Raw genomic sequence first — 24,171 nt, forward strand, 5'->3', positions numbered from 1 at the left:
GTGTCAAAAAAACAATAATTAGGTTATTGGAGTTCGACTCATCGTTACTACTTACATTACATGGGATGTGCAAATTCACAATCATCCTGCTCTCTCTCCCTCTTCCTTATAAAGAAATTAGACTGCAACCAGAGATCTTTATATAATGAGGATATGCTCATGTCTCAGCCCTAACAATGGGAGTTGTTGTCCCAAAGGCTGGAAGGCAGGCGACAAGCTAAGGTCTAAAATAAGCCCATAGAAAAGCATTGGAATTATTTTGGACAAATTTTGGTGAGAGTGAAACCTCTCGCTTCGCCCCTTCCTCTCTGCTGCGTTTCCCTGTCATCGCTCGCTTTGTGACCGACAGGCGCCTATCCTATCAATAGTTCGCTAGAAGATGCATATTGTATTCTAGCGGGAGAGGGCTCGACGGACTAGCAAATTTGAAAAGTAGCCAAGTTAATATAATGCTGAAAATGTAGCCAGCTGAAAATGAGTGTACAGTATAACCAGTTTATTAGCTGACAGCCGGCACTAATGGAAAACTTTTAAAATGTCTTCCATGGCATGTCATAATGAACACTATGCATGTCATAATGAACACTAGAATTGCTATCTGATGGAGCTTCTGTTGCCTCAGCATGAATGATAAGTCAAACAAACAATCACATTACATGCACATAAGAATGGCCCCGAGACTTTCCTGACCAGGAAGTCCTTATTATTAGGCTATAAGTAAACCTTAATACAGGATTATAACTAGGGCCCAGGGTTTGTCCAAGTAGATACTAAGTCATATGGGCAGGAAAGTAAAGTGGGACCTGCCCAACAGTAAAGGAACTTGAGAGCATATAATACGGTATTTAATCTTTTTTTTAAATTAAGGGACAATGCATAATAATGGGTGTTTTTCTCAGGCAGGCTGGTGGCCTTCTATCTGTACAGTGTTGAAGAGGACCCCGGCACAATGCCTCCCCGGAGACAAAGAACAATGATTCATTTGGAAGCTAGTGCCACCCTTTAATTTGTTTGCACCATTTCATCTAAATGATGTGTCTTCTCCGGCAGGGCAAGAGGGGAGCCCTGTGGTGTAATTTAGCCCAGAGAAGGGGGAAAGAAGAGGGGGAAAGAAATGTATACAGAGCAGCCCTGCCTCCACACAACGCGCTAGGCAACCATCTTGTGGGTGGGCTTTGTGATATATTTTACAAATTTTTCATGCCCATCCCTCTAGATGTGACCCCACTCGGGGCCCCTTTATGCCTCTGACAGCTCTGCGCAAGAAAACATGCTGCTTCTCTGATAGCATGAAATCGGGGAACAAAGACCCCCGGGTAGAGGAGAAGGGGGCCGCCGAGCCGCGCTGTGCTCCGGGCCCGCCTGGATCTGGACACAAACAGATGTTAGGACAGCCCAGTGCCTCTTAGCCCCTCTCAGCCCCCTGAAAGGAAAGCCTTGTAGGAAAATGGGCCTGAAATCCATTGTTTTGGGCATCAAGGCCTCTTAACACTACTTTGACGAAACAAACTAGGTCCAGGAGAGATACTTGTGTAGTGTAAAGACAAGTTTGCAACACTATGCAATATAGTTAAGATGAGAAACTGCTGTATAGTTTGAATTGCTATCCTTATGTCTTTATACTATGGTACAATGGCCAAAAGTAAGTGGACAACTGCTCATCAAACATCTCATTCCAAAATCATGGGCATTAATATGGAGTTGGTCCCACCTTCGCTGCTATAACAGCCTCCACTCTTCTGGGAAGGCTTTCCACTAGATGTTGGAACATTGCTGCAGGGATTTGCTTCCATTTAGCCACAAGAGCATTAGTGAGGTCGGGCACTGATATTGGGCGATTAGGCCTGACTCGCAGTCGGCGTTCCAATTCACCCCAAAGGTGTTTGATGGAGTAGAGGTCAGGGCTCTGTGCAAGCCAGTCAAGGTCTTCCCTGTGGCTCAGTTGGTAGAGCATGGTGTTTTCAACGCCAGCATGGTGTGTGCAACGCCAGGGTTGTGGGTTCGATTCCAACAGTGGGCCAGTACAAAAAAAAAAATGCATGAAGTGAAATGTATGCATTCACTACTGTAAGTCGCTCTGGATAAGAGTGTCTGCTAACTGACTAAAATGTAAAATGTAAGTTCTTCCACAACGATTTCGACAAACTACACTGCTCAAAAAAATAAAGGGAACACTAAAATAACACATCCTAGATCTGAATGAATGAAATAATCTTATTAAATTATTTTTTCTTTACATAGTTGAATGTGCTGACAACAAAATCACACAAAAATAATCAATGGAAATCCAATTTATCAACCCATGGAGGTCTGGATTTGGAGTCACACTCAAAATTAAAGTGGAAAACCACACTACAGGATGATCCAACTTTGATGTAATGTCCTTCATAAAACAAGTCAAAATGAGGCTCAGTAGTGTGTGTGGCCTCCATGTGACTGTATGACCTCCCTACAACGCCAGGGCATGCTCCTGATGAGGTGGCGGATGGTCTCCTGAGGGATCTCCTCCCAGACCTGGACTAAAGCATCCGCCAACTCCTGGACAGTCTGTGGTGCAACGTGGCGTTGGTGGATGGAGCGAGACATGATGTCCCAGATGTGCTCAATTGGATTCAGGTCTGGGGAACGGGCGGGCCAGTCCATAGCATCAATGCCTTCCTCTTGCAGGAACTGCTGACACTCCAGCCACATGAGGTCTAGCATTGTCTTGCATTAGGAGGAACCCAGGGCCAACCTCACCAGCATATGGTCTCACAAGGGGTCTGAAGATCTCATCTCGGTACCTAATGGCAGTCAGGCTACCTCTGGCGAGCACATGGAGGGCTGTGCGGCCCCCCAAAGAAATGACACCCCACACTATGACTGACCCACCGCCAAACCGGTCATGCTGGAGGATGTTGCAGGCAGCAGAACGTTCTCCACGGCATCTCCAGACTCTGTCACGTGCTCAGTGTGAACCTGCTTTCATCTGTGAAGAGCACAGGGCGCCAGTGACGAATTTGCCAATCTTGGTGTTCTCTGGCAAATGCCAAACGTCCTGCACGGTGTTGGGCCGTAAGCACAACCCCCCCTGTGGACGTCGGGCCCTCATACCACCCTCATGGAGTCTGTTTCTGACCGTTTGAGCAGACACATGCACATTTGTGGCCTGCTGGAGGTCCTTTTGCAGGGCTCTGGCAGTGCTCCTCCTGCTCCTCCTTGCACAAAGGCGGAGGTAGCGGTCCTGCTGCTGGGTTGTTGCCCTCCTACTGCCTCCTCCACATCTCCTGATGTATTGGCCTGTCAACTGGTAGCGCCTCCATGCTCAGTACACTACGCTGACAGACACAGCAAACCTTCTTGCCACAGCTCGCATTGATGTGCCATACTGGATGAGCTGCACTACCTGAGCCACTTGTGTGGGTTGTAGACTCCGCCTCATGCTACCACTAGAGTGAAAGCACCGCCAGCATTCAAAAGTGACCAAAACATCAGCCAGGAAGCATAGGAACTGAGAAGTGGTCTGTGGTCACCACCTGCCGAACCACTCCTTTATTGGGGGTGTCTTGCTAATTGCCTACAATTTTCACCTGTCGTCTATTCCATTTGCACAATAGCATGTGAAATGTATTGTCAATCAGTGTTGCTTCCTAAGTGGACAGTTTTATTTCACAGAAGTGTGATTGACTTGGAGTTACATTGTGTTGTTTAAGTGTTCCCTTTATTTTTTTGAGCAGTATATTTCTGTTTGGACCTCGGTTTGTGCACGGGGGCATTGTCATGCTGAAACAGGAAAGGGCCTTCCCCAAACTGTTGCCACAAATTTGGAAGCACAGAATCGTCTAGAATGTCATTGTATGCTGTAGCGTTAGTAGTGTCCCTTCACTGGAACTAAGGGGGCTAGCCCACCATAAAAAAAACAGCACCAGACCATTATTCCTCTTCCACTGAACTTTACAGTTGCCACTATGCATTCGGGTAGGTAGGAGATGGGAGAACCTTCCAGAAGGACAACCATCTCTGCAGCACTCCACCAATCAGGCCTTTATGGTAGTGGCCAGACTGAAGTGACTCTTCAGTAAAAGGCACACGAAAGCCTGCTTGGAGTTTGCCAAAAGGCACCTAAAGACTCTCAGACCATGAGAAACAAGATTGAACTCTTTGACGTGAATGCCAAGCATCACGTCTGGAGTAAACCTGGCACCATCCCTACAGTGAAGCATGGTGGTGGCAGCATCATGCTGTGGAAATGTTTTTCAGCGGCAGGGACTGCGAGACTAGTCAGGATCGAGGCAAAGATGATCGGAAGCAAAGTACAGAGAGATCCTTGATGAAAACCTACTCCAGAGCACACAGGACCTCAGACTGGGGTGAAGGTTCACCTTCCAACAGGACAACAACCCTAAGCACACAGCCAAGACAACAAAGGAGTGGCTTCGGGACAAGTCTCTGAATGTCCTTGAGTGGCCCAGCCAGAGCCGGACTTGAACTCGATCGAACATCTCTGGAGAGACCTGAAAATAGCTGTGCAGCAACGCTCCCCATCTAACCTGACAGACCTTGAGAGGAACTGCAGAGAAGAATGGGAGAAACTCCAAAAATACAGATGTGCCAAGCTTGTAGTGTCATACTCAAGAAGACTCGATGCTGTAATCACTGCCAAAGGTCCTTCAACAAAGTACTGAGGAAAGGGTCTGAATAATTATGTAAATGTGAAATCAGTTTCTTATTTTAATAGACATTTTAAAAAAACTGTTTTTTTCTTTGTCTTTATGGGGTATTGTGTGTAGATTGATGAATGGAGAAAAAAACAAATTGATTTTAGAATAAGGCTGTAATGTAACAAAATGTGGAAAAAGTAAAGAGGTCTGAATACTTTCCGAAGGCACTGTATATAGTGTATTTACGGTATGCTAATAAGATGCACTCGCACATGAAGCAGGAATGTGGCTTTCGACATACCACATCCAAAGATAGTGTGAACAGAGTTGCAAATCTGATGTTGAAGAGAGATCTCACTGGACTTATTTTACTAACGTAAATGGTCCAATAAGACAAAACGATGAACCCCTCCTCAAAGAGCCTGGCCAATATGGCCGTTACAGATAAATAACTGGGGAATTGTAGAAAGAGGCCCATGAATTCTCACTGTGCTACTTAATGGTGCCCTTTTAAATATAATGGGCTGTGAAAAGAGCAGAGTGACTTTTAATGTCACTGAGCAGAGTTGTTTAAAAGCCCTGGGTGCCAACGCTGGGTTTACAACTGTGTTACATAGAGCTCCTCTGTGAGACCACCTTTGTATGACTGACAGTATGTACATTCTATCCAACCCCATGAATAAGATTTAAATCAGGAGATCTCGCCATCACCTTCCGATGGATATTGCATTCTTTACATTGTCAGTTCAAACGGCATTAACTTTTAATTGGAGATCTATTCCAGATGTCGGTGTGTAATTCATAAATTTTGCTTCCGAGAAACTGCCCATAAAAGTTTAATTTGCTTGTTATCAAATATAACTTTATACATTTTAACAAAGTTAACTCGCAAATTAAGGTTGACTTCTTTTGAGCTGGAACAGATGACTTGGAGCAATTTCACAGGGGGGACATAACATAATGCAAACTCAATCATAGGGTGGAGAAAATGGAAAGGGTTGTCCCTATCAACAGGCCACCATAGTGTGTGTGTGTGCGTGCATACAGTTGAAGTCAGAAGTTTACATACACCTTAGCCAAATACATTTAAACTCAGTCTTTCACTATTCCTGACATTTATTCCTAGTAAATATTCCCTGTCTCAGGTCAGTTAGGACCATTACTTTATTTCAAGAGTGTGAAATGTCAGAATAATAGTAGAGAGAATGATTTATTTCAGCTTTTATTTCTTTCATCACATTCCCAGTGGGTCAGAAGTTTACATACACTCAATTAGTATTTGGTAGCATTGCCTTTACATTGTTTAACTTGGGTCAAACATTTCAGGTAGCCTTCCACAAGCTTCCCACAATAAGTTCGGTGAATTTTGGCCCATTCCTCCTGACAAAGCTAGTGTAACTGAGTCAGGTTTGTAGGCCTCCTTGCTCACACATGCTTTTTCAGTTCTGCCCACAAATGTTATTTTGTATTGAGGTCAGGGCTTAGTGATGGCCACTCCAATACCTTGACTTTGTTGTCCTTAAGCCATTTTGCCACAACTTTGGAAGCATGCTTGGGGTCATTGTCCATTTGGAAGACCCATTTGCGACCAAGCTTTAACTTCCTGACTGATGTCTTGAGATGTTGCTTCAATATATCCACATCATTTTCCTCCCAAAAGATGCCATCTATTTTCTGAAGTGCACCAGTCCCTCCTGCAGCAAATCACCCCCACAACATGATGCTGCCACCCCCGTGCTTCACGGTTGGGATGGTGTTCTTCGGCTTGCAAGCATCCCCCTTTTTCCTCCAAACATAACGATGTTCATTATGGCCAAACAGTTCTATTTTTGTTTCATCAGACCAGAGGACATTTCTCCAAAAAGTACGATCTTTGTCCCCATGTGCCGTTGCAAACCGTAGTCTGGCTTTTTTATGGCGGTTTTGGAGCAGTGGCTTCTTCTTTGCTAAGCGGCCTTTCAGGTTATGTCGATATAGGACTTGTTTTACTGTGGATATAGATACTTTTGTACCTGTTTCCTCCAGCATTTTCACAAGGTCCTTTGCTGTTGTTCTGGGATTGATTTGCACTTTTCGCACCAAAGTACGTTAATCTCTAGGAGACAGAGCGTGTCTCCTTCCTGAGCAGTATGACGGCTGCGTGGTCCCATGGTGTTTATACTTGCGTACTTTGTTTGTACAGATGAACGTGGTACCTTCAGGCGTTTGGAAATTGCTCCCAAGGATGAACCAGGCTTGTGGAGGTCTACAATTTTTGGCTGATTTATTTTGATTTTCCCATGATGTCAAGCAGAGGCACTGCGTTTGAAGGTAGGTCTAGAAAAACATACACTGGTACACCTCAAATGATGTCAATTAGCCTATCAGAAGCTTCTAAAGCCATGACATCATTTTCTGGAATTTTGCAAGCTGTTTAAAGGCACAGTCAACTTAGTGTATGTAAACTTCTGACCCACTGGAATTGTGATACAGTGAATTATAAGTGAAATAATCTGTCTGTAAACAATTGTTGGAAAAATTACTTGTGTCATGCACAAAGTAGATGTCCTAACCGACTTGCCAAAACTATAGTTTGTTAACAAGAAATTTGTGGAGTGGTAGAAAAACGAGTTTTAATGACTCCTAAGTCACAACCTAAGTGTAACCTAACTTCCGACTTCAACTGTGTGTGTCTTTCACACACACACACACACACACACACACACACACACACACACACACACACACACACACACACACACAGAGAGAGCCTTCGGAAAGTATTCAGACCCTTTGACTTATTCCACATTGTTACGTTACAGCCCTCTTCTAAAATTGATTCAATAGTTTTTTCCCCTTCATGAATCTACACACAATACCCCATAATGACAAAGCAAAAACAGGTTAAGAGTTGTTTGCTAATTTATTAAAAATCAAAAAAATGTATATCAGACTTACAAAAGTATTCAAACCCTTTACTCAGTACTTTGTTAAAGCATCTTTGGCAGCGATTACATCCTCGAGTTTTCTTGGGTATGACGCTACAAGGTTGGCACACCTGTATTTGGGGAGTTTCTCCCATTCTTCTCTGCAGATCCTCTCAAGCTCTATCAGGTTGGATGGAGAGCGTCCCTGCACAGCTATTTTCAGGTCTCTCCAGAGATGTTAGAACGGGTTCAAGTCCGGGCTCTGGCTGAGCCACTCAAGGATATTCAGAGACTTGTCCTGAAGCCAGTTCTGCATTGTATTGGCTGTTTACCTAGGGTTGTTGCCCTGTTGGAAGCTGAACCTTCTCCCCAGTCTGAGGTCCTGAGCGTTCTGCAGCAGGTTTTCATCAAGGATCTCTCTGTACTTTGCTCCGTTCATCTTTGCCTCGATCCTGACAAGTCTCCCAGTCCTTGCCGCTGAAAAACATACCCACAGCATGATGCTGCCACCACCATGCTTCACCGTAGGGATGGTGCCAGGTTTACTCCAGATGTGATGCTTGGAATTCAGGCCAAAGTGTTGGTTTCATCGGACCAGAGAATGTTGTTTCTCATGGTCCGAGAGTTTTTAGGTGCCTTGTGGCAAACTCCAAGCGAGCTGTCATGTGCCTTTTAATGGAGTGTCGCTTCCGTCAGGCCACTCTAACATAAAGGCCTGATTGATGAAGTGCTGCAGAGATGCTTGTCCTTCTGGAAGGTTCTCCCATCTCCACAGAGGAGACTCTAGAGCTCTGTCAGAGTGACCATCAGGTTCTTGGTCACCTCCCTGACCAAGGCCCTTCTCCCCCAAATGCTCAGTTTGGCCGGGCTGCCAGCTCTAGGAAGAGTCTTGGTGGTTCCAAACTTCTTCCATTTAAGAATGATGGAGGCCACTGTGTTCTTCGGGACCTTCAATGCTGCAGACATTTTTGGTACCGTTTCCCAGATCTGTGCCTCGACACAATCCTGTCTTGGAGCTCTACGGACAATTCCTTTGACAACATGGCTTGGTTTTTTCTCTGACATGCACTGTCAACTTTGGGACCTTATATAGACAGGTGTGTGCCTTTTCAAATCATGTCCAATCAATTATATTTACAGGTGGACTCCAATCACGTTGTAGAAACATCTCAAGGAGGATCAATGGAAACAGGATGCATAAGAGCTCAATTTCAAGTCTCATCGCAAAGGGTCTGAATACTTATGTAAATAAGTTATATATGTTTTTTATATTTAATACATTTGCAATCATTTCTAATAACCTGTTTCTGCTTTGTCATTACGGGTTATTGTGTGTAGGTTGCTGAAGAATGTATTTTATTTTATCAATTGTATAAGGCTGTAACGTAAGAAAATGTGGAAAAAGGGGTCTAAATACTTTCCGAAGGCACTGAGTATAAAATAAACCTTTACATAACACCTGAAACAACACGCAGTGTCCTGGGACCTGGTTGGCACCCCACCAGACCAAAAATAAAAAACTATTATTGTGCTCAGCTCGCAAAGGCCCAGCACTGCATTAGTCAAAAATAGACTGACATCATACAAGTAGGTCACTATGCACCAGGCACAATGACACCCTTATCCTCTACAGTTTATGCCACATTTCGTTTGGAACTAAATCAAAAAGTCACTATTGGCCAGTTGTTCATCCCTGGCATTTTCAAAGGCTGCATGGATGGGCTCCATTTTGACCAAAATAGAGGCAAGGAGGACAATCTAGTGAATTGCGAGATAAGACAAACATACAGCTAGCTCTGAAATTATTGGCACCCTTGACAAAGATGAGCAAAAAATTATGTCTAAAATAAATAACACAAATACTGAGCTATATTGTATGCAAAAAAATATATACTAATTCAATTGCTCAGCGAAATACATTTTCTGTAACAAGTAAAACTTTTTTTTTCTCAAAAAGTCAGGTGTCAAAATGATTGGCACCCCTGTTTTCAATACTCTTCTTGCTTGGATAATGGCACTGAGCCTTTTTCAAAAATGTTTTATGAGAATGGAGAATTTATTGGGAGGGTTTCTAGACCATTCATCCACACATAATCTTTCCATCTCCTTGATATCATTCATCATGCGCTTATGGGCTGCCCTCTGCAATTCAAACCACATGTTTTCAATGGGGTTCAAGTCTGGAGACTGAGATGGCCATTGCAAAATGTTGATTCTGTGGTCCATTAACGGTTTCTTTGTGGATTCTGATGTGTGCTTGGGGTTACTGTCTTGATTGAAGATCCAGATGCAGCCAAGTTTCAGCCTCCTGGCAGAGGCAACCAGGTTTTTGGCTAAAATATCCTGGTACTGGGTAAAGTTCATGATGCCGTTGACCTTAACAAGGTTCCCAGGACCAGTGGAAGCCAAATAGCCCAGTCACATGAAAGATCCACCACCATATTTTACAGTAGGTATGAGGTACTTTTCTGCATATGGTGACTGACAATTTAAAGGGATGGGGAAAACCACACTGTGGACTCCAGATTTTGCCCATGGAGGTATTCAAAGTTAATGGACAAACACAATTACTCCAGAACTGCAAATGTGGGGTGAGTCCAGCCTAGTAAATAAGACCACGAGTGTACGAAGCATCAAAACAAATACGTGGGGCTTTCCACCAACACGTCTCACTGTCAGCTGTGAAACACATCCTCTTATATTTCTACAACACCTTTGTCGCATAATAATGCTTGTCTACAACCATGTACGCTCAGACAGCCTAATATCGCCCCGCACGCATGCACACATCCTAGCCACCCGCCAGCACACACACATACATACAGTACACGTGGAAGGCAAGCAGCTCTGAGCTCATATGACAAGGCCTGTATTAGAACATGCTTGTCTGTCTGCCTGGCCATGTGCTTTTAGCTAATATTCTCATATTCCCTTTGCAGCAAAATCTGCCTTCCTGACCCAATTTAACACCAGACCTTCCAGTAAGAATTTAGCCCCCACCGCTAGACAAACTGGCTTGTTCCTTTTCTTCTCCCCTATGAAAAAAAGTGAAAATCCCTTTCCTGAGCCGTTAAAGATGAATGATCAGTGCTCTAGAAAGTTGGTGGCCTTTTCAGGAGATAGGACAGTAGGATGGGGGGAAAAAGTCCCCAAGACAGAGTGAGGACAAACACCACCTGCATTCAGAAAGAGAGAGGTAGATGGAGGGGGAGGGAGAATGGGAGGGAGAGTGAAGGCAGACAGGCGAGAGGGAGAGAAAGCAGTGAGTGAGTGAGTGAGTGAGTGAGTGAGTGAGTGAGTGAGTGAGTGAGTGAGTGAGTGAGTGAGTGAGTGAGTGAGTGAGTGAGTGAGTGAGTGAGTGAGTGAGTGAGCCAGCCAGCTGAAAGAAAATTAGGATGAGAGAAAAAGTGTAAGCTTGACACCTTGATAAGTTCCTTTCCTGAGGATGGCTCACCCCTCACAATTCTGGGTGACTTTAACCTCCCTACGTCTACCTTTGACTCATTTCTCTCTGCCTTCTTCTTTCCAGTCCTCTCCTCTTTTGGCCTCACGCTCTCACAGTCCCCCCCTACTCACAAGGCAGGCAATACGCTCGACCTCATCTTTACTAGATGCTGTTCTTCTACCAATCTCACTGCAACTCCCCTCCAAGTCTCCGACCACTACCTTGTATCCTTTTCCCTCTCGCTCTCCTCCAACACTACTCACTCTGCCCCTACTCAGATGGTATTGCGCCGTCGCAACCTTCGCTCTCTCTCTCCTGCTACTCTCTCCTCTTCCATCCTATAATCTTTTCCCTCTGCTCAATCCTTCTCCCACCAATCTCCTGATTCTGCCTCCTCAACCCTCCTCTCCTCCCTTTCTGCATCCTTTGACTCTCTAAGTCCCCTATCCTCCCGGCCGGCTCGGTCCTCCCCTCCTGCTCCGTGGCTTGACGACTCATTGCGAGCTCACAGAACAGGGCTCCGGGCAGCCGAGCGGAAATGGAGGAAAACTAGCCTCCCTGCGGATCTGGCATCTTTTCACTCCCTCCTCTCCACATTTTCTTCCTCTGTTTCTGCTGCTAAAGCCACTTTCTACCACTCTAAATTCCAAGCATCTGCCTCTAACCCTAGGAAGCTCTTTGCCACCTTCTCCTCCCTCCTGAATCTGGGACGACTGCGGACGACTTTGTCAACCATTTTCAAAAGAAGGTTGACGACATCCGATCCTCGTTTGTTAAGTCAAATGACACCGCTGGTCCTGCTCACATTGCCCTACCCTATGCTTTGACCTCTTTCTCCCCTCTCTCTCCAGATGAAATCTTGCGACTTGTGACGGCCGGCCACCCAACAACCTGCCCGCTTGACCCTATCCCCTCCTCTCTTCTCCAGACCATTTCCGGAGACCTTCTCCCTTACCTCACCCCGCTCATCAACTCATCCTTGACCGCTGGCTATGTCCCTTCCGTCTTCAAGAGAGCGAGAGTTGCACCCCTTCTCAAAAAACCTACACTCGATCCCTCCGATGTCAACAACTACAGACCAGTATCCCTTCTTTCTTCCCTCTCCAAAACTCTTGAGCGTGCCGTCCTTGGCCAGCTCTCTTGCCATCTCTCTCAGAATTACCTTCTTGATCCAAATCAGTCAGGTGTCAAGACTGGTCATTCAACTGAGACTGCTCTTCTCTGTGTCACGGAGGCTCTCCGCACTGCTAAAGATAACTCTCTCTCCTCTGCTCTCATCCTTCTAGACCTATCTGCTGCCTTTGATACTGTGAACCATCAGATCCTCCTCTCCACCCTCTCCGAGTTGGGCATCTCCGGCGCGGCTCACTCTTGGATTGCGTCCTACCTGACAGGTCGCTCCTACCAGGTGGCGTGGCGAGAATCCGTCTCCGCACCACGTGCTCTCACCACTGGTGTCCCCCAGGGCTCAGTTCTAGGACCTCTCCTATTCTCGCTATACACCAATTCACTTGGCTCTGTCATATCCTCACATGGTCTCTCCTATCATTGCTATGCAGACGACACACAATTCATCTTCTCCTTTCCCCCTTCTGATAACCAGGTGGCGAATTGCATCTCTGCATGTCTGGCAGACATATCAGTGTGGATGACGGATCACCACCTCAAGCTGAACCTCGGCAAGACGGAGCTGCTCTTCCTCCTGGGGAAGGACTGCCCGTTCCATGATCTTGCCATCACGGTTGACAACTCGATTGTGTCCTCCTCCCAGAGTGCTAAGAGCCTTGGCGTGACCCTGGACAACACCCTGTCGTTCTCCGCTAACATCAAGGCGGTGACCCGTTCCTGTAGGTTCATGCTCTACAACATTTGCAGAGTACGACTCTGCCTCACACAGGAAGCGGCGCAGGTCCTAATCCAGGCACTTGTCATCTCCCGTCTGGATTACTGCAACTCGCTGTTGGCGGGGCTCCCTGCCTGTGCCATCAAACCCCTACAACTCATCCAGAACGCCGCAGCCCATCTGGTGTTCAACCTTCCCAAGTTCTCTCACGTCACCCCGCTCCTCCGCACACTCTACTGGCTTCCAGTTGAAGCTCGCATCTGCTACAAGACCATGGTGCTTGCCTACGGAGCTGTGAGGGGAACGGCACCTCCGTACCTTCAGGCTCTGATCAGTCCCTACACCCAAAGAAGGGCACTGCGTTCATCCACCTCTGGCCTGCTCGCCTCCCTACCTCTGCGGAAGCACAGTTCCCGCTCAGCCCAGTCAAAACTGTTCGCTGCTCTGGCACCCCAATGGTGGAACAAGCTCCCTCACGACGCCAGGACAGCGGAGTCAATCACCACCTTCCGGAGACACCTGAAACCCCACCTCTTTAAGGAATACCTGGGATAGGATTAAGTAATCCTTCTACCCCCCCCCCCCCACAGATATAGATGTACTATTGTAAAGTGGTTGTTCCACTGGATATCATAAGGTGAATGCACCAATTTGTAAGTCGCTCTGGATAAGAGCTTCTGCTAAATGACGTAAATGTAAATGTAAATGAGAGAGAAGTGTGAGGACATGAATGAGAGAACGAGAGATCTAAAGCCTCACTAGAGACTAAGAAGGTGAGGTGGCCAGAGTGACCAGTAGGAGTGTCCTCCCCAGTGGCCCAACGGCTGACAGCAGGTGTGGCATCATTGACTAAGGGGGTCAATGGGGCTACGGCCCAGGCCAACCCTGGACCCGAGAGGCCACAACGCCATGGTCTGAGGGGGGCGGTGGGTGACCACTGGTGCCAGGCACTGTCCTCACACCCTGTCACACCATGTGATCTACCCCTGGAATGGTGGGCCCAGCTGCCAGCCGCTGCGGCCAGTAACACAATGGCTGCAGCTCTTGTTGATGAGGAGGCTGTTGTTGATGAGGAGGACCAACAGAAGCCACTGCTTGTTCTTCATTTGCAGAGCGTTTTAATTGCGGAACAGCGTCCTGATCAAAGCGACATCGCTCGCGTTACGCCCTCGTTGCTGAACTCTCTCTTTCTCTCTGTGTCTCCATCTCTCTGTCTCTCTTTTCATTAGCATGGCAAGCAAATAGAGGAAAAAAGGAGGAGAAAACAGGCTCTTTTGTCCCAAGGGGAATAGTCTCCCTCTATCCAGATGGGTTATCTCTCATAATGGGGCCTCATTGTGATGAATTACCCAGATCGTGACGATTTATCTTCATATCGGAAACTTCTTTGTCTAAGGCTATGTGGATAAAACTAAACATATAATCCAGTGACAAGGTGACGCCGTATCATGATGACCTCACATATAAGTTAGTTCATTTATCGTGTTCATCTACACTATCTTTGGCATACTGCTGGCCTTGTTGTCATAGATCTTTTTTTCTCCTATTGAAACAACAAGATTGTCCTCAGATATAAAATAAGATTATCATTGTATCACCATGTTGTGTGTATGACAGATATTTGGTGTAATCTGATTAAGTAGGGTGCTCCTGCTGTGGTATTGGGGAGTAGTAGGCAGCAGAGTGTGTGTGTGTGTTCATGTGTGTGTGTGTATGTGTGTGTGACAGCAGCCAAGGAGGGTCACAGTCCTCACAGTCCCTGGTGTCTAGGTTCCCCCAGAACAGAGGCCCAATCAGTGCTAGCCCACTGGCTAATGGATGGATGGCCCCCAAAATTAATTAGCCCGACTAATGTAGTGTACACTTAATTACACTGCCTCTGTTTTGATTAATGGAAGGGCCCACCTTAGCACACATGCTAATCAAAGGCTGGGGCAGAAAGGGAAAAGGCAGTGAAAATTATTTACCCAGAAACAGGTTCACGAACCAAGACAATAGGCATCAACAACCCTAAATGACTCTTTCCAGCCTATTTGAAGAGTGCTTGTATATGTTTCACATTATTAAGGGATAAATACATTATTACAGACATGGAAGAACACATGCAAGCACATACACACCCATGTATGTCCACACACGCACAGACTCACACAAACATCCACACAGTAGAGGCCTTCACGGTTCCAAAAAGTTGGACCCGTTCCAAAATGGACCTGGGACTTTCCCATCCGGACCAGATATGTATATATTTATTTTTACAATATAGAGACCCGTTCCGAACGGACCTGAGGACAACTAGACCCGTTCCGTATAGACCTGGTTGGATCCAGACCCAGTCCAATCATAGTGAAGGAAGCTGCAGAAAAGTCAATTTTTAAGCGACTTTATTAACCGGCTGATAAAGTGTGAGGGAGAGGAGGTAGAGAGAGGTGACGCTCTAGTAGGGGCCCTGCTGTGTGTGTACAATACTGTGAGTGTGAGCGAGTGACACAGGGAACAAGGAGGGAGGGAGGGAGAGACTAGAACCAACCGAGCCGACTAATAGTTTCCATATTATTTATGTTATTTATTATTCAACATGATTACGTAGTACCTGTACCTGTCTTGACTGCATCAAATCAAGAAAAGCTAGTTAAGCTAGCTAGGCTAATTGAGGCTGCATGCGCTTTCTCGTCCTACAGTTACAAATAACTTCATTCAGAATATAAAGTAGCAGCCTACTTGTTGGTTCTCGGTCATTGTACCCTATCCTTCTCCTTTAACTTTTAATTCCATAATTGAATTCCATCTTCCATTGATTAGATATCTCCTAACTTTTGCCCCACACGGAGGCTCTATGACGGTAGACTATTGCCACTTTGATGACTTATGATTGGCCAACAACAACAAGCTACACGCGCCACTCTCATGAAAAGCTAAGAGCAGCAGCATAAATTATACAATCTCCCTTTCTCTACTGCTGCAGTCGTGTTTGGATCTATATGGGTCCTTCCGGACAAGTCAGTCAAAATTACACATACCTGAGACCCGTGACAATCATATCAGATCTGACGCAGACCCATGGAATTATTTAGAATTCTGGATCCAGACCCACTCGGGTCCCGGATTGGGTCTCCGGTATTCGGGTACAGGTGGATCTGTGAAGACCTTTACCACTCAGGCCAGTGTTTAGAATATGGCTTTAAAAACAGTATCACACATACAATCACACACGCCCCGTCACACTTTTCCCTGGCATGGACCGTATGCTGTAAAGCACTTCCACAAAGGGTGAAAAATTGAACATATATTACCCTGCTTGTCGTTAATGAGTATTTTACAGTATTCATTTGGAGTGGGTCCTAGTCAATGGCTCCACCTTTAATTTCATGCTGCTCAAGTAGAGAAAGGTGCAGGACAAAGGGAGGAAGATTGATGCCTGGGCCATCCCCTGCCATCCACCTGCTCTTTCCACTAACCACAGAAAGGAGGCGCTACCGAACACATCCACACGTCCTCCAACTTGGATCTCCCTCACACTGGGAGTGGTGGCGCGGTGCGGTGAGAGGCCGCTAGCCTAATGAAATCTGCCCATGTAGCGGCCAGATAAACTCCAATTAAAACAGACACAAGCTATGTCACGGGGACAGTAGATCAAGTCAGCAATTAACCTCCCCGCTGGCCTCCATCAATCCTTAAATTGGAGCGACCGGCCAGGAGCGCACAATTTCTGCAGATATTAAATTTACATTCTATTAAGTTTAATTAGGATACATTTTAAATATACTGAGAGTCCAGGCACGGAGCCCTGGGCTGTCACTGAGCCTCTGTGATTCACTGCCACTGGTCCCTGGGGTTCCCGGGATGTCCCATCATGCACCTCGTCTTCAGTCTCGGTCCGGGCCGTCTCAGCATACACTCAGCAGCACACAGGTGGTTAATCAGCTCCTAATGCCTTCTCTCACACATACAACTTTCTGACATGCACATTATAGTAAGTTTTGGTATTTCCCCAAATCAGGAAAACAGGTACAAGTGCACTATTCCAAATCAACAGATTACACTGGTTCCCTTCTGCACTGTCCCATCGAGTGCTTGGGCAGCCTCATTCCTCCACTTGCACTTCTCTCTGGCTGGGCACACCTCTCCTGTCCTGATGATACAGTCAGAGCAGGAAAAAGGGACCGGGGACTGGTCGATGACACTGGGAAGACCACCTCCAGGGAACTCAACCCCAGCATTAGTCTCCACTTGGCTGTGTCCTTTGTCCCCTGGTGAAAGGCCCAGTGAATGAGGGTCAATTGAAGCCAATTCCCTCTGTCGGACACAATTAACGGGGAGCCCAGTTGGGAGGGGGGCTGGCCACAGCCTCTGGTTACTGATCCTGCAGCACAAGCATGCCAGGAATCCGCCACCTATGTCCAACCCTGGGACAATGGGGCATAGGACATTGGGCCTAGTGTGTAGACCACCACACACGGATCCACAGGGCATGATGGGTTAAGGGGAGGGGCTGGTGGCTATTTGCATTGCAGTGGGTGTCCATGATGACACTCAGAGAGAAACAGTGCAGCTGTAGTGTTCAAGGAACTAGAGAAATACATGTATGAAATGCTCCTTGTTTTTGCCCACATATAATATGGGACAGTTCTTACCTTTTTTGCATTAAAGAAGTGGAGAGGTAATTGTGCCTAATGTGTGTTACAGAGCGAGAGAAACAGAGAGAGTAGCCCTCCATCTGAATCAATCTCCAGATAAGCAGGCCCAATTGATCCACCAGGTCCAATCTAAAGTAAAGCATCGTTCCAATGTGCACTAATTGTCCAGCTGACATTAATTGTCATTACAGGGTTGACATATCTCCTGGCTGCGAGTTATAGAGCCACATGAAGGCTACAATCATCTGTTTACTGGTGACATTACAGCGTCCCTCCACAACCACATACAGTACAGGTCACAATTAAATCAGACTGGTGTGCTCTGTGCTGAACGGTTTTATATGAGTAGAATGCTGCCTCTAACGGGCCGAGCTCCTTGGATGATGTCATCAGCCTTTGGTGTTGTCCCGTTAAAGGGTGAGTATGAGGACCTCTTAGGAAGGTGTAAAGGGAAGGAGAGGGGTGTGTGTGAGAGGAGAGAAAGTGTGTGTTTGTGTGTGAGAATAGAGCGGTGGTTGAAGGGGCTTCATGGCCCACAGATCTGACTTCCTGGGGTACTCTCTGGACTAAAGAGCCCCCCCCTGTGGCGGCACCACCCCATCACACAAGGAAAATCAATCAGGAACATTGTGTGTGTGTGTGTGTGTGTGTGTGTGTGTGTGTGTGTGTGTGTGTGTGTGTGTGTGTGTGTGTGTGTGTGTGTGTGTGTGTGTGTGTGTGTGTGTGTGTGTGTGTGTGGTGGGGATATAGAAGGTGCATGAGAAAGGAGTTGGGCGGAGGGGAGTAGGCAGAGACGGACACAAACTGGTGCTAGCCTTACACATCCCTGGAAAAGGGGTCATGACCCCTAGTACACTTAAACAGCATTTCAGTGGCTGAGACACAGAGAGGGTGACTACTTACCTACCACAGAGCAAAGGGGGGAGGAGGAAGGAGGGGGTGTCTGATCTAGATTAGTCACGGGGGATAAATATGGTGACGTACTGGGATGATATTCTTTCTGACGGTTATATTTCTATGATCACCCAGTTTGGGTTAGAAACGTTGTACTATTAAACACTTTGGCAGCATTATACCAGGATTTACTTTTTGTTCTACATTATTTCCTCTCTAATCTAGCACAATTTGGATTTTCTATAGTCATAATATCCCAATGTCTCAGCGGTAGCTGGAATATGAAACTAATGGCCACTATATGATATGTTTGTATATAATGATCACAGTCATGCTAACCACTTCATATTCCTCAATCGAGGTAACCTAGATGTTGGGGCGAGTGTCTTTGATTCAAAATGGTCTCAATGTTCTCTGAGTATTCTTCCGTCATATGCTTTTCCCTCTTAGGCTGTGGCTGCTGTGCACTTGGGACCTTGGCTTACTGTATTGAGCGATTCCTCATGAAACCAGGAAGGAAAAAAAATACCACGATTTTGGGGATTTTCACAAAATTGAATCCATAGAATGGTCCTTTGGAAGGAGGATTGTTGGCATATACAATGAGTATCCACAACATTAAGAACACCTGCTCTTTCCATGACAGACTGACCAGGTGAATCCAGGTGAAAGCTATGATCCCTTATTGATGTCACTTGTTAAATCCACTTCAAATCAGTATAGATGAAGGGGAGGAGATAGGTTAAAGAATGATTTCTAAGCCTTGAGACAATTAAGACATGGATTGTGTATGTGTGCCATTCAGAGGCTGAATCACAGATTTAAGTGCCTTTGAACGGGGTATAGTAGTGGGTGCCAGGAGCACCGGTTTGTGTCAAGAACTGCAATGGTGCTGGGTTCCACACGCTCAACAGTTTCCAGTGTCTATCAAAAGTGGTCCACCACCCAAAGTGCAACTCAAAATTAGGAAGGTGTTCCTAATGTTTGGAATACTCAGTGTATGTGACATAAGTATGTTGAAGCATAATTGGGAAATAATTTATGAAAGTTGGCATATTTATGACATTTTGGCCTTACCCAGGCCTCTTTTAAGACTCCATAATGTTTCATTTGTAGGTGCTACAAAATATAAAGTTTTGCCACTTGCTTTGTAATATGAGTAGTATTTTGATTTCAAATATGATTATTTTGACATTAATTTATGAATATTTGGCAAATGTTTCTATATATTGTTTAACATAATATACTCTACACGGATATCAAAGTTCCAGAGTGGCATCTTTGCTACTTTTAGAGTTATGATCAAATTTGCAAGCATTACTGAGTGAATGTGAAAATGGATTCAAAATGGTTCCTTTGCAGGATGTGCAATGATACAGGAGAGCTGTGATGTTACATTGCCTACTATACCAATTTATCTGTATAAAATGGGCCATAACTTTAAAACTAGCAGAGATCCCACCCTGGAACTTTGATATGCACGTAGAGTATATTATGTTAAACAATATATATAGAAAATTGCCAAATCTAAATCTGTGATTAGTGCAGACAAAAATAGTGACAAAAATATTAGTCAAACACCTATTTTCCAGTGGCAAATTGACGAGACTATTACTGTCTAAATAGACAGTTTACTAAAACGTTTACTAAAACGAGACAACATTTTCCTTGTGACTAAAATCTGACTAAGTGGACTGACAAGAGTTTTTGGAAAGATTGAGAGCTCAGTGATAAAGACAATTAATATTATCAGCACAGATGCGCAGCGTAGTTCAATTCAGCAGTCAGAAGGATGAGTCACACTAGGCAAACACAGCCTACATACAGTATGATGATGAGCTGTGGGGCAGCAAGCGATGAGCTGGTGAACTGCGGGGGAGCAAGCGATGATCGTGGGCAGACAGGCAGCCACCGCTCCGCCTCCAGTTATACACATCGCGCAGGCGACTCTGTTACTTCACATTAGCTAACCAGTCACCGCCAGCCTTCTAGTTTGCTACCCTTTACCTGGTTAAGAAACACAAGCTGCTTCGTGAAAATAAAAACAATAGCAGCATTGACTAATAGGAAAACATGTTTTTCTCTCCCATGAGTAGGCTATAGAAAAGTAGGCCGTCTTTGAAATGTAGTCTCGCTCAACCCTCCCACATTTCCCACTGCATTTCATATACAGGTTTTGTAGCCAACGTAGCCAAATCTTCCTCTTTTCTTCAGAGAAAACGGCTTGATTCTTGTTCAAAAGACATTATCTGTAATACCGGCGCTAAGTCTTTTTCTCTTTCTATCGTGTATTGGTGGGCCGCTTTTTATATTCATAAAGCATATCGCGGGCCGTTTTAAAACTAGGCTACTATCGGACCGGACCGTTAACCATTTGTTTAGGCTGCACCTTGTTCAGTCATGTTACCTCATTAGTCAGCTATAGCTAACAATCTGGATGCAGGATGCAACGTTTTGGAATATTAAAACAGCATATTTCTATGTAGAACCAATTGCCTCTTTGACATGTTGAATAATGAATAACGTCGGCTCTATTTATGGAATTTCTATCTCCAACAATCAAGATTGTTTTTTTTAAACTGAACGCGGCTCTGGTAACATATAACCAGTAGCCTATATGCAAACATTTTGTGGCACAGAAAGTAAGGAAAAGGGATAGCAAACAATTTATTGACTCGAGCACTGGGAGTCAGAATTCACTCGACCATTGGTGACTTGGACTTGGGACTCGAGCACAGAGGACTTGGGACTCGATTCGGACTCGAGGTTTAGTAACTCGACTACATCACTGGGCGAAAAAGTCATTAGCCCCCGTTCAAAGTCATTAGCACCCGTTCTACTTTTGGACATCAATGTGGCTGCGGCATCTGTGGAACGTTGATAACAATGGCAATGACGTGACCGAGTGATGGAGTTGCAACCCGTACTAATTTGCCAATAATTTGCAGCAGCATCTGGTTATTGTGCTACTACTCTCTCTCATTATTCAAATGACAAAAATGTGATTGAGGCAATGATATTGTAGTCAAAATTACTAAGACTAGACTTAATCTAAAAAAAAGAGTGCCAAAATTAACACTTTTATTTTGAATTATTCAAATCAAAATACAACTCATATTACAGAGCAGGCGGAAAAGCTTCATTTGACACCAATTCTTGCTTTGTAGCACTTACAAATGAAACATTATGGAGACTTAAAGGAGGCCTTGGTTAGCCAAAATGTTATAAATATGCCAACTTTGATGATCAATTATGCTTTTAGATACAAATGTCACCAATCCTTTTTCCAAAGGGCCATTCTATGAATGAACATCTCCCAAATCATGTTATTGTTTTGTCCTGGTTTCGTGATGGGATCACTATCATCTCCAAAGCATAATATTCTCACATGATCAGCAGCTCTAACGTGCCCTACATACGGCTGTGGAATTCAATGTACCGCCGAAGGATTAGACAACGCAATCTATCAATGTGATAAGATACAGTAGAAAACATCATATGGTCGCACATAACAACCCTGCAGCTGAACACAGCAGCGTGAAGCAACATGCTCATTTAATGTTTGCCTATGAGGAATAGCATGACCTCCGCATTCAATTAAGTATTCTATTCAATTCCTCCCCTAGTGTTTCGATGGTTAAACTACACTCCCCGCTCAAAAGTCCCTTCTCACTTTACCTCACAGGATGAAGTATTTCCTGAACCATTTGAGCAAAAGCCTTCCATTCAACAAGCGCCCACCCCCTCCTCCCCACTCCTCTTCCCCTTCCCTTTTGAGACATAGGGTCTTCTCCCAAATGAACAATCCCCACAACTTGAACAGAGCCACTGATTTGAGGGGCCATTGTGTGGTGGGAGCAGGGTTCGCCCCACAAGTGGCTAGTCTCTCTCTTATTATGGAGCTTCACTGTCTGTGTGGAACTTTATGGCTTGTTACCCTACAGCCCCCCTATCTCCTGATGAGGATTGCTGAATGACTACTCTGACTACTACACTGACTCTAATGTGGCGTCATTAGCACCAAGAGAAAGGGAGGGAGAGAGGAAGGAAGAGAGAGAAAGTGAAGGGGGACGTCACCATAACATAATGGACTTGGAGGGTTGGTTGGCAAACACAGCTGGGCCAATGACAGTGGAGGGGTGAAAATGAGCGATAACTGTGATGGGCTGGTGGCTATTGTCCCCCACAAACCCTAGAAAACTGTGCACACACAGAGAGAGATATCAGCAACACCTATCCATGTCAAGGTGTATGTGCCGAATCACATATAGTGTAGACACTAACTGATATGTTCGCAAACACATGCATCAATGTGCTTACCTCAATAACCTGCCTTGTATCCAACCTGAAGTTGAAGTCCCCAAAGACAAAATATGGCACCTTCTCAAACCGCTGGTCAGTGATCCTGAAAAACATGAAAAGTATTTGTCATTAAATGTGAATTGATCCAAGTGGAGTTGTATACTGTTGGGCCTTAGTGTTTGGTTGCCTCAGGGCATTTTATTTATGAGGTGCACACCACCACCTGGTGGTACCAACACTTGCAAGATGTTTGCACCCCTGTGGATAACAATATTCAACATGACAACAACAACAAAAATCAGTTAACGTGAATAGGTTTGTGTAGATTGGGGCCTTTCAAATATTTTTATTCAAATCAAATCACATTTTATTTGTCACATGTGCAGGTGTAGACTTTACCGTGAAATCCTTACTAACAAGCCCTTAACCAACAGTGCAGTTAAAGAAATAGAGTTAAGAAAATATTTACTAAATAAACTAAAGTAAAAATGTTTATTACAAGTAACACAAAATACCAATACCGAAGCTATATACAGGGGGTACCGAGTCAATGTGCGGGGGTATCACAATCAAACTGTGCAAGTTTCAAATTCCAATGAAAAAAAAAATAAACACAACATGTAAAGTGCTGGTCCCATGTGTAATGAGCTGAAATAAAAGATCCCAGAAATGTTCCATATGCACAAAAAGCTTATTTCCCTCAAATGTTGTGCACAAAAGTGTTTACATCCCTGTTAGTGAGAATGTTATCCTTTGTTAAAATAATCCATCCACCTGACAGGTTAGGCATATCAAGAAGCTGATTAAACAGCATGGTCATTACACAGGTGCACCTTGTGCTGGGGAAAATAAAAGGCCACTCTGTCACGTCCTGGCCAGTATAAGGTTAATTGGTATTGTAGTTTCGTCAGGACGTGGCAGAGGGTATTCATTTTATGTGGTTCGGGGTGGTGTGTTTGTTGAAGGGGCATTTGATTTAAGTATTCCGGGGGTTTTGGGCACTGTTTGGTTTTCATGTATTCTATGTTGAGTCTAGTATGTCTGTTTCTATGTTTGGTTAATTGGGGTTGGGACTCTCAGTTGAAGGCAGGTGTTGTCTACTTGCCTTTGATTGAGAGTCCCATATATTAGGGTGTGTTTGTCATTTGTGGGAGATTGTTCCGTGTTTAGTGTGTGTCAACATTACAGGACTGTCAGTTTATCGTTCGTTCTCTTTTGTTATTTTTGTGTTCATTTTGGAGTTAATAAATGTTCAAAATGAACAACTGCATGCCTGCTGCGTTTTGGTCCTCCTTCACCGACGACGATACCTGTGACACACTCTAAAATGTGCACAGATGTCTCAAGTTTTGACGGAGTGTGCAATTGGCATGGGAAAAACAAATTCTGATTGTGGGTGGGCCTATGCCCTCCCAGGCCCACCCATGGCTGTGCCCCTGCCCAGTCACGTGAAATCCATAGATTTGGGCCTAATGAATTTATTTAAATTGACTGATTTCCATAT

The 24,171-nt window shown here is 45.0% G+C and overlaps 1 protein-coding gene across 2 annotated transcripts in view; it reads right to left on the reverse strand.

The window, feature by feature from the left end:
* Positions 1-24,171, reverse strand: part of LOC106576776 (inositol polyphosphate-5-phosphatase A) — a 280,882-nt gene that overhangs the window by 57,895 nt on the left and 198,816 nt on the right. For both annotated transcript variants that reach the window (XM_045700743.1, XM_014154171.2), the window contains exon 9: positions 22,686-22,770. In XM_045700743.1, the coding sequence (XP_045556699.1) occupies positions 22,686-22,770 (85 nt within the window). The remainder of the gene's footprint in view (positions 1-22,685; positions 22,771-24,171) is intronic.

Source organism: Salmo salar, chromosome ssa18, assembly GCF_905237065.1.
Source record: "Salmo salar chromosome ssa18, Ssal_v3.1, whole genome shotgun sequence".
Taxonomy (NCBI): domain Eukaryota; kingdom Metazoa; phylum Chordata; class Actinopteri; order Salmoniformes; family Salmonidae; genus Salmo; species Salmo salar.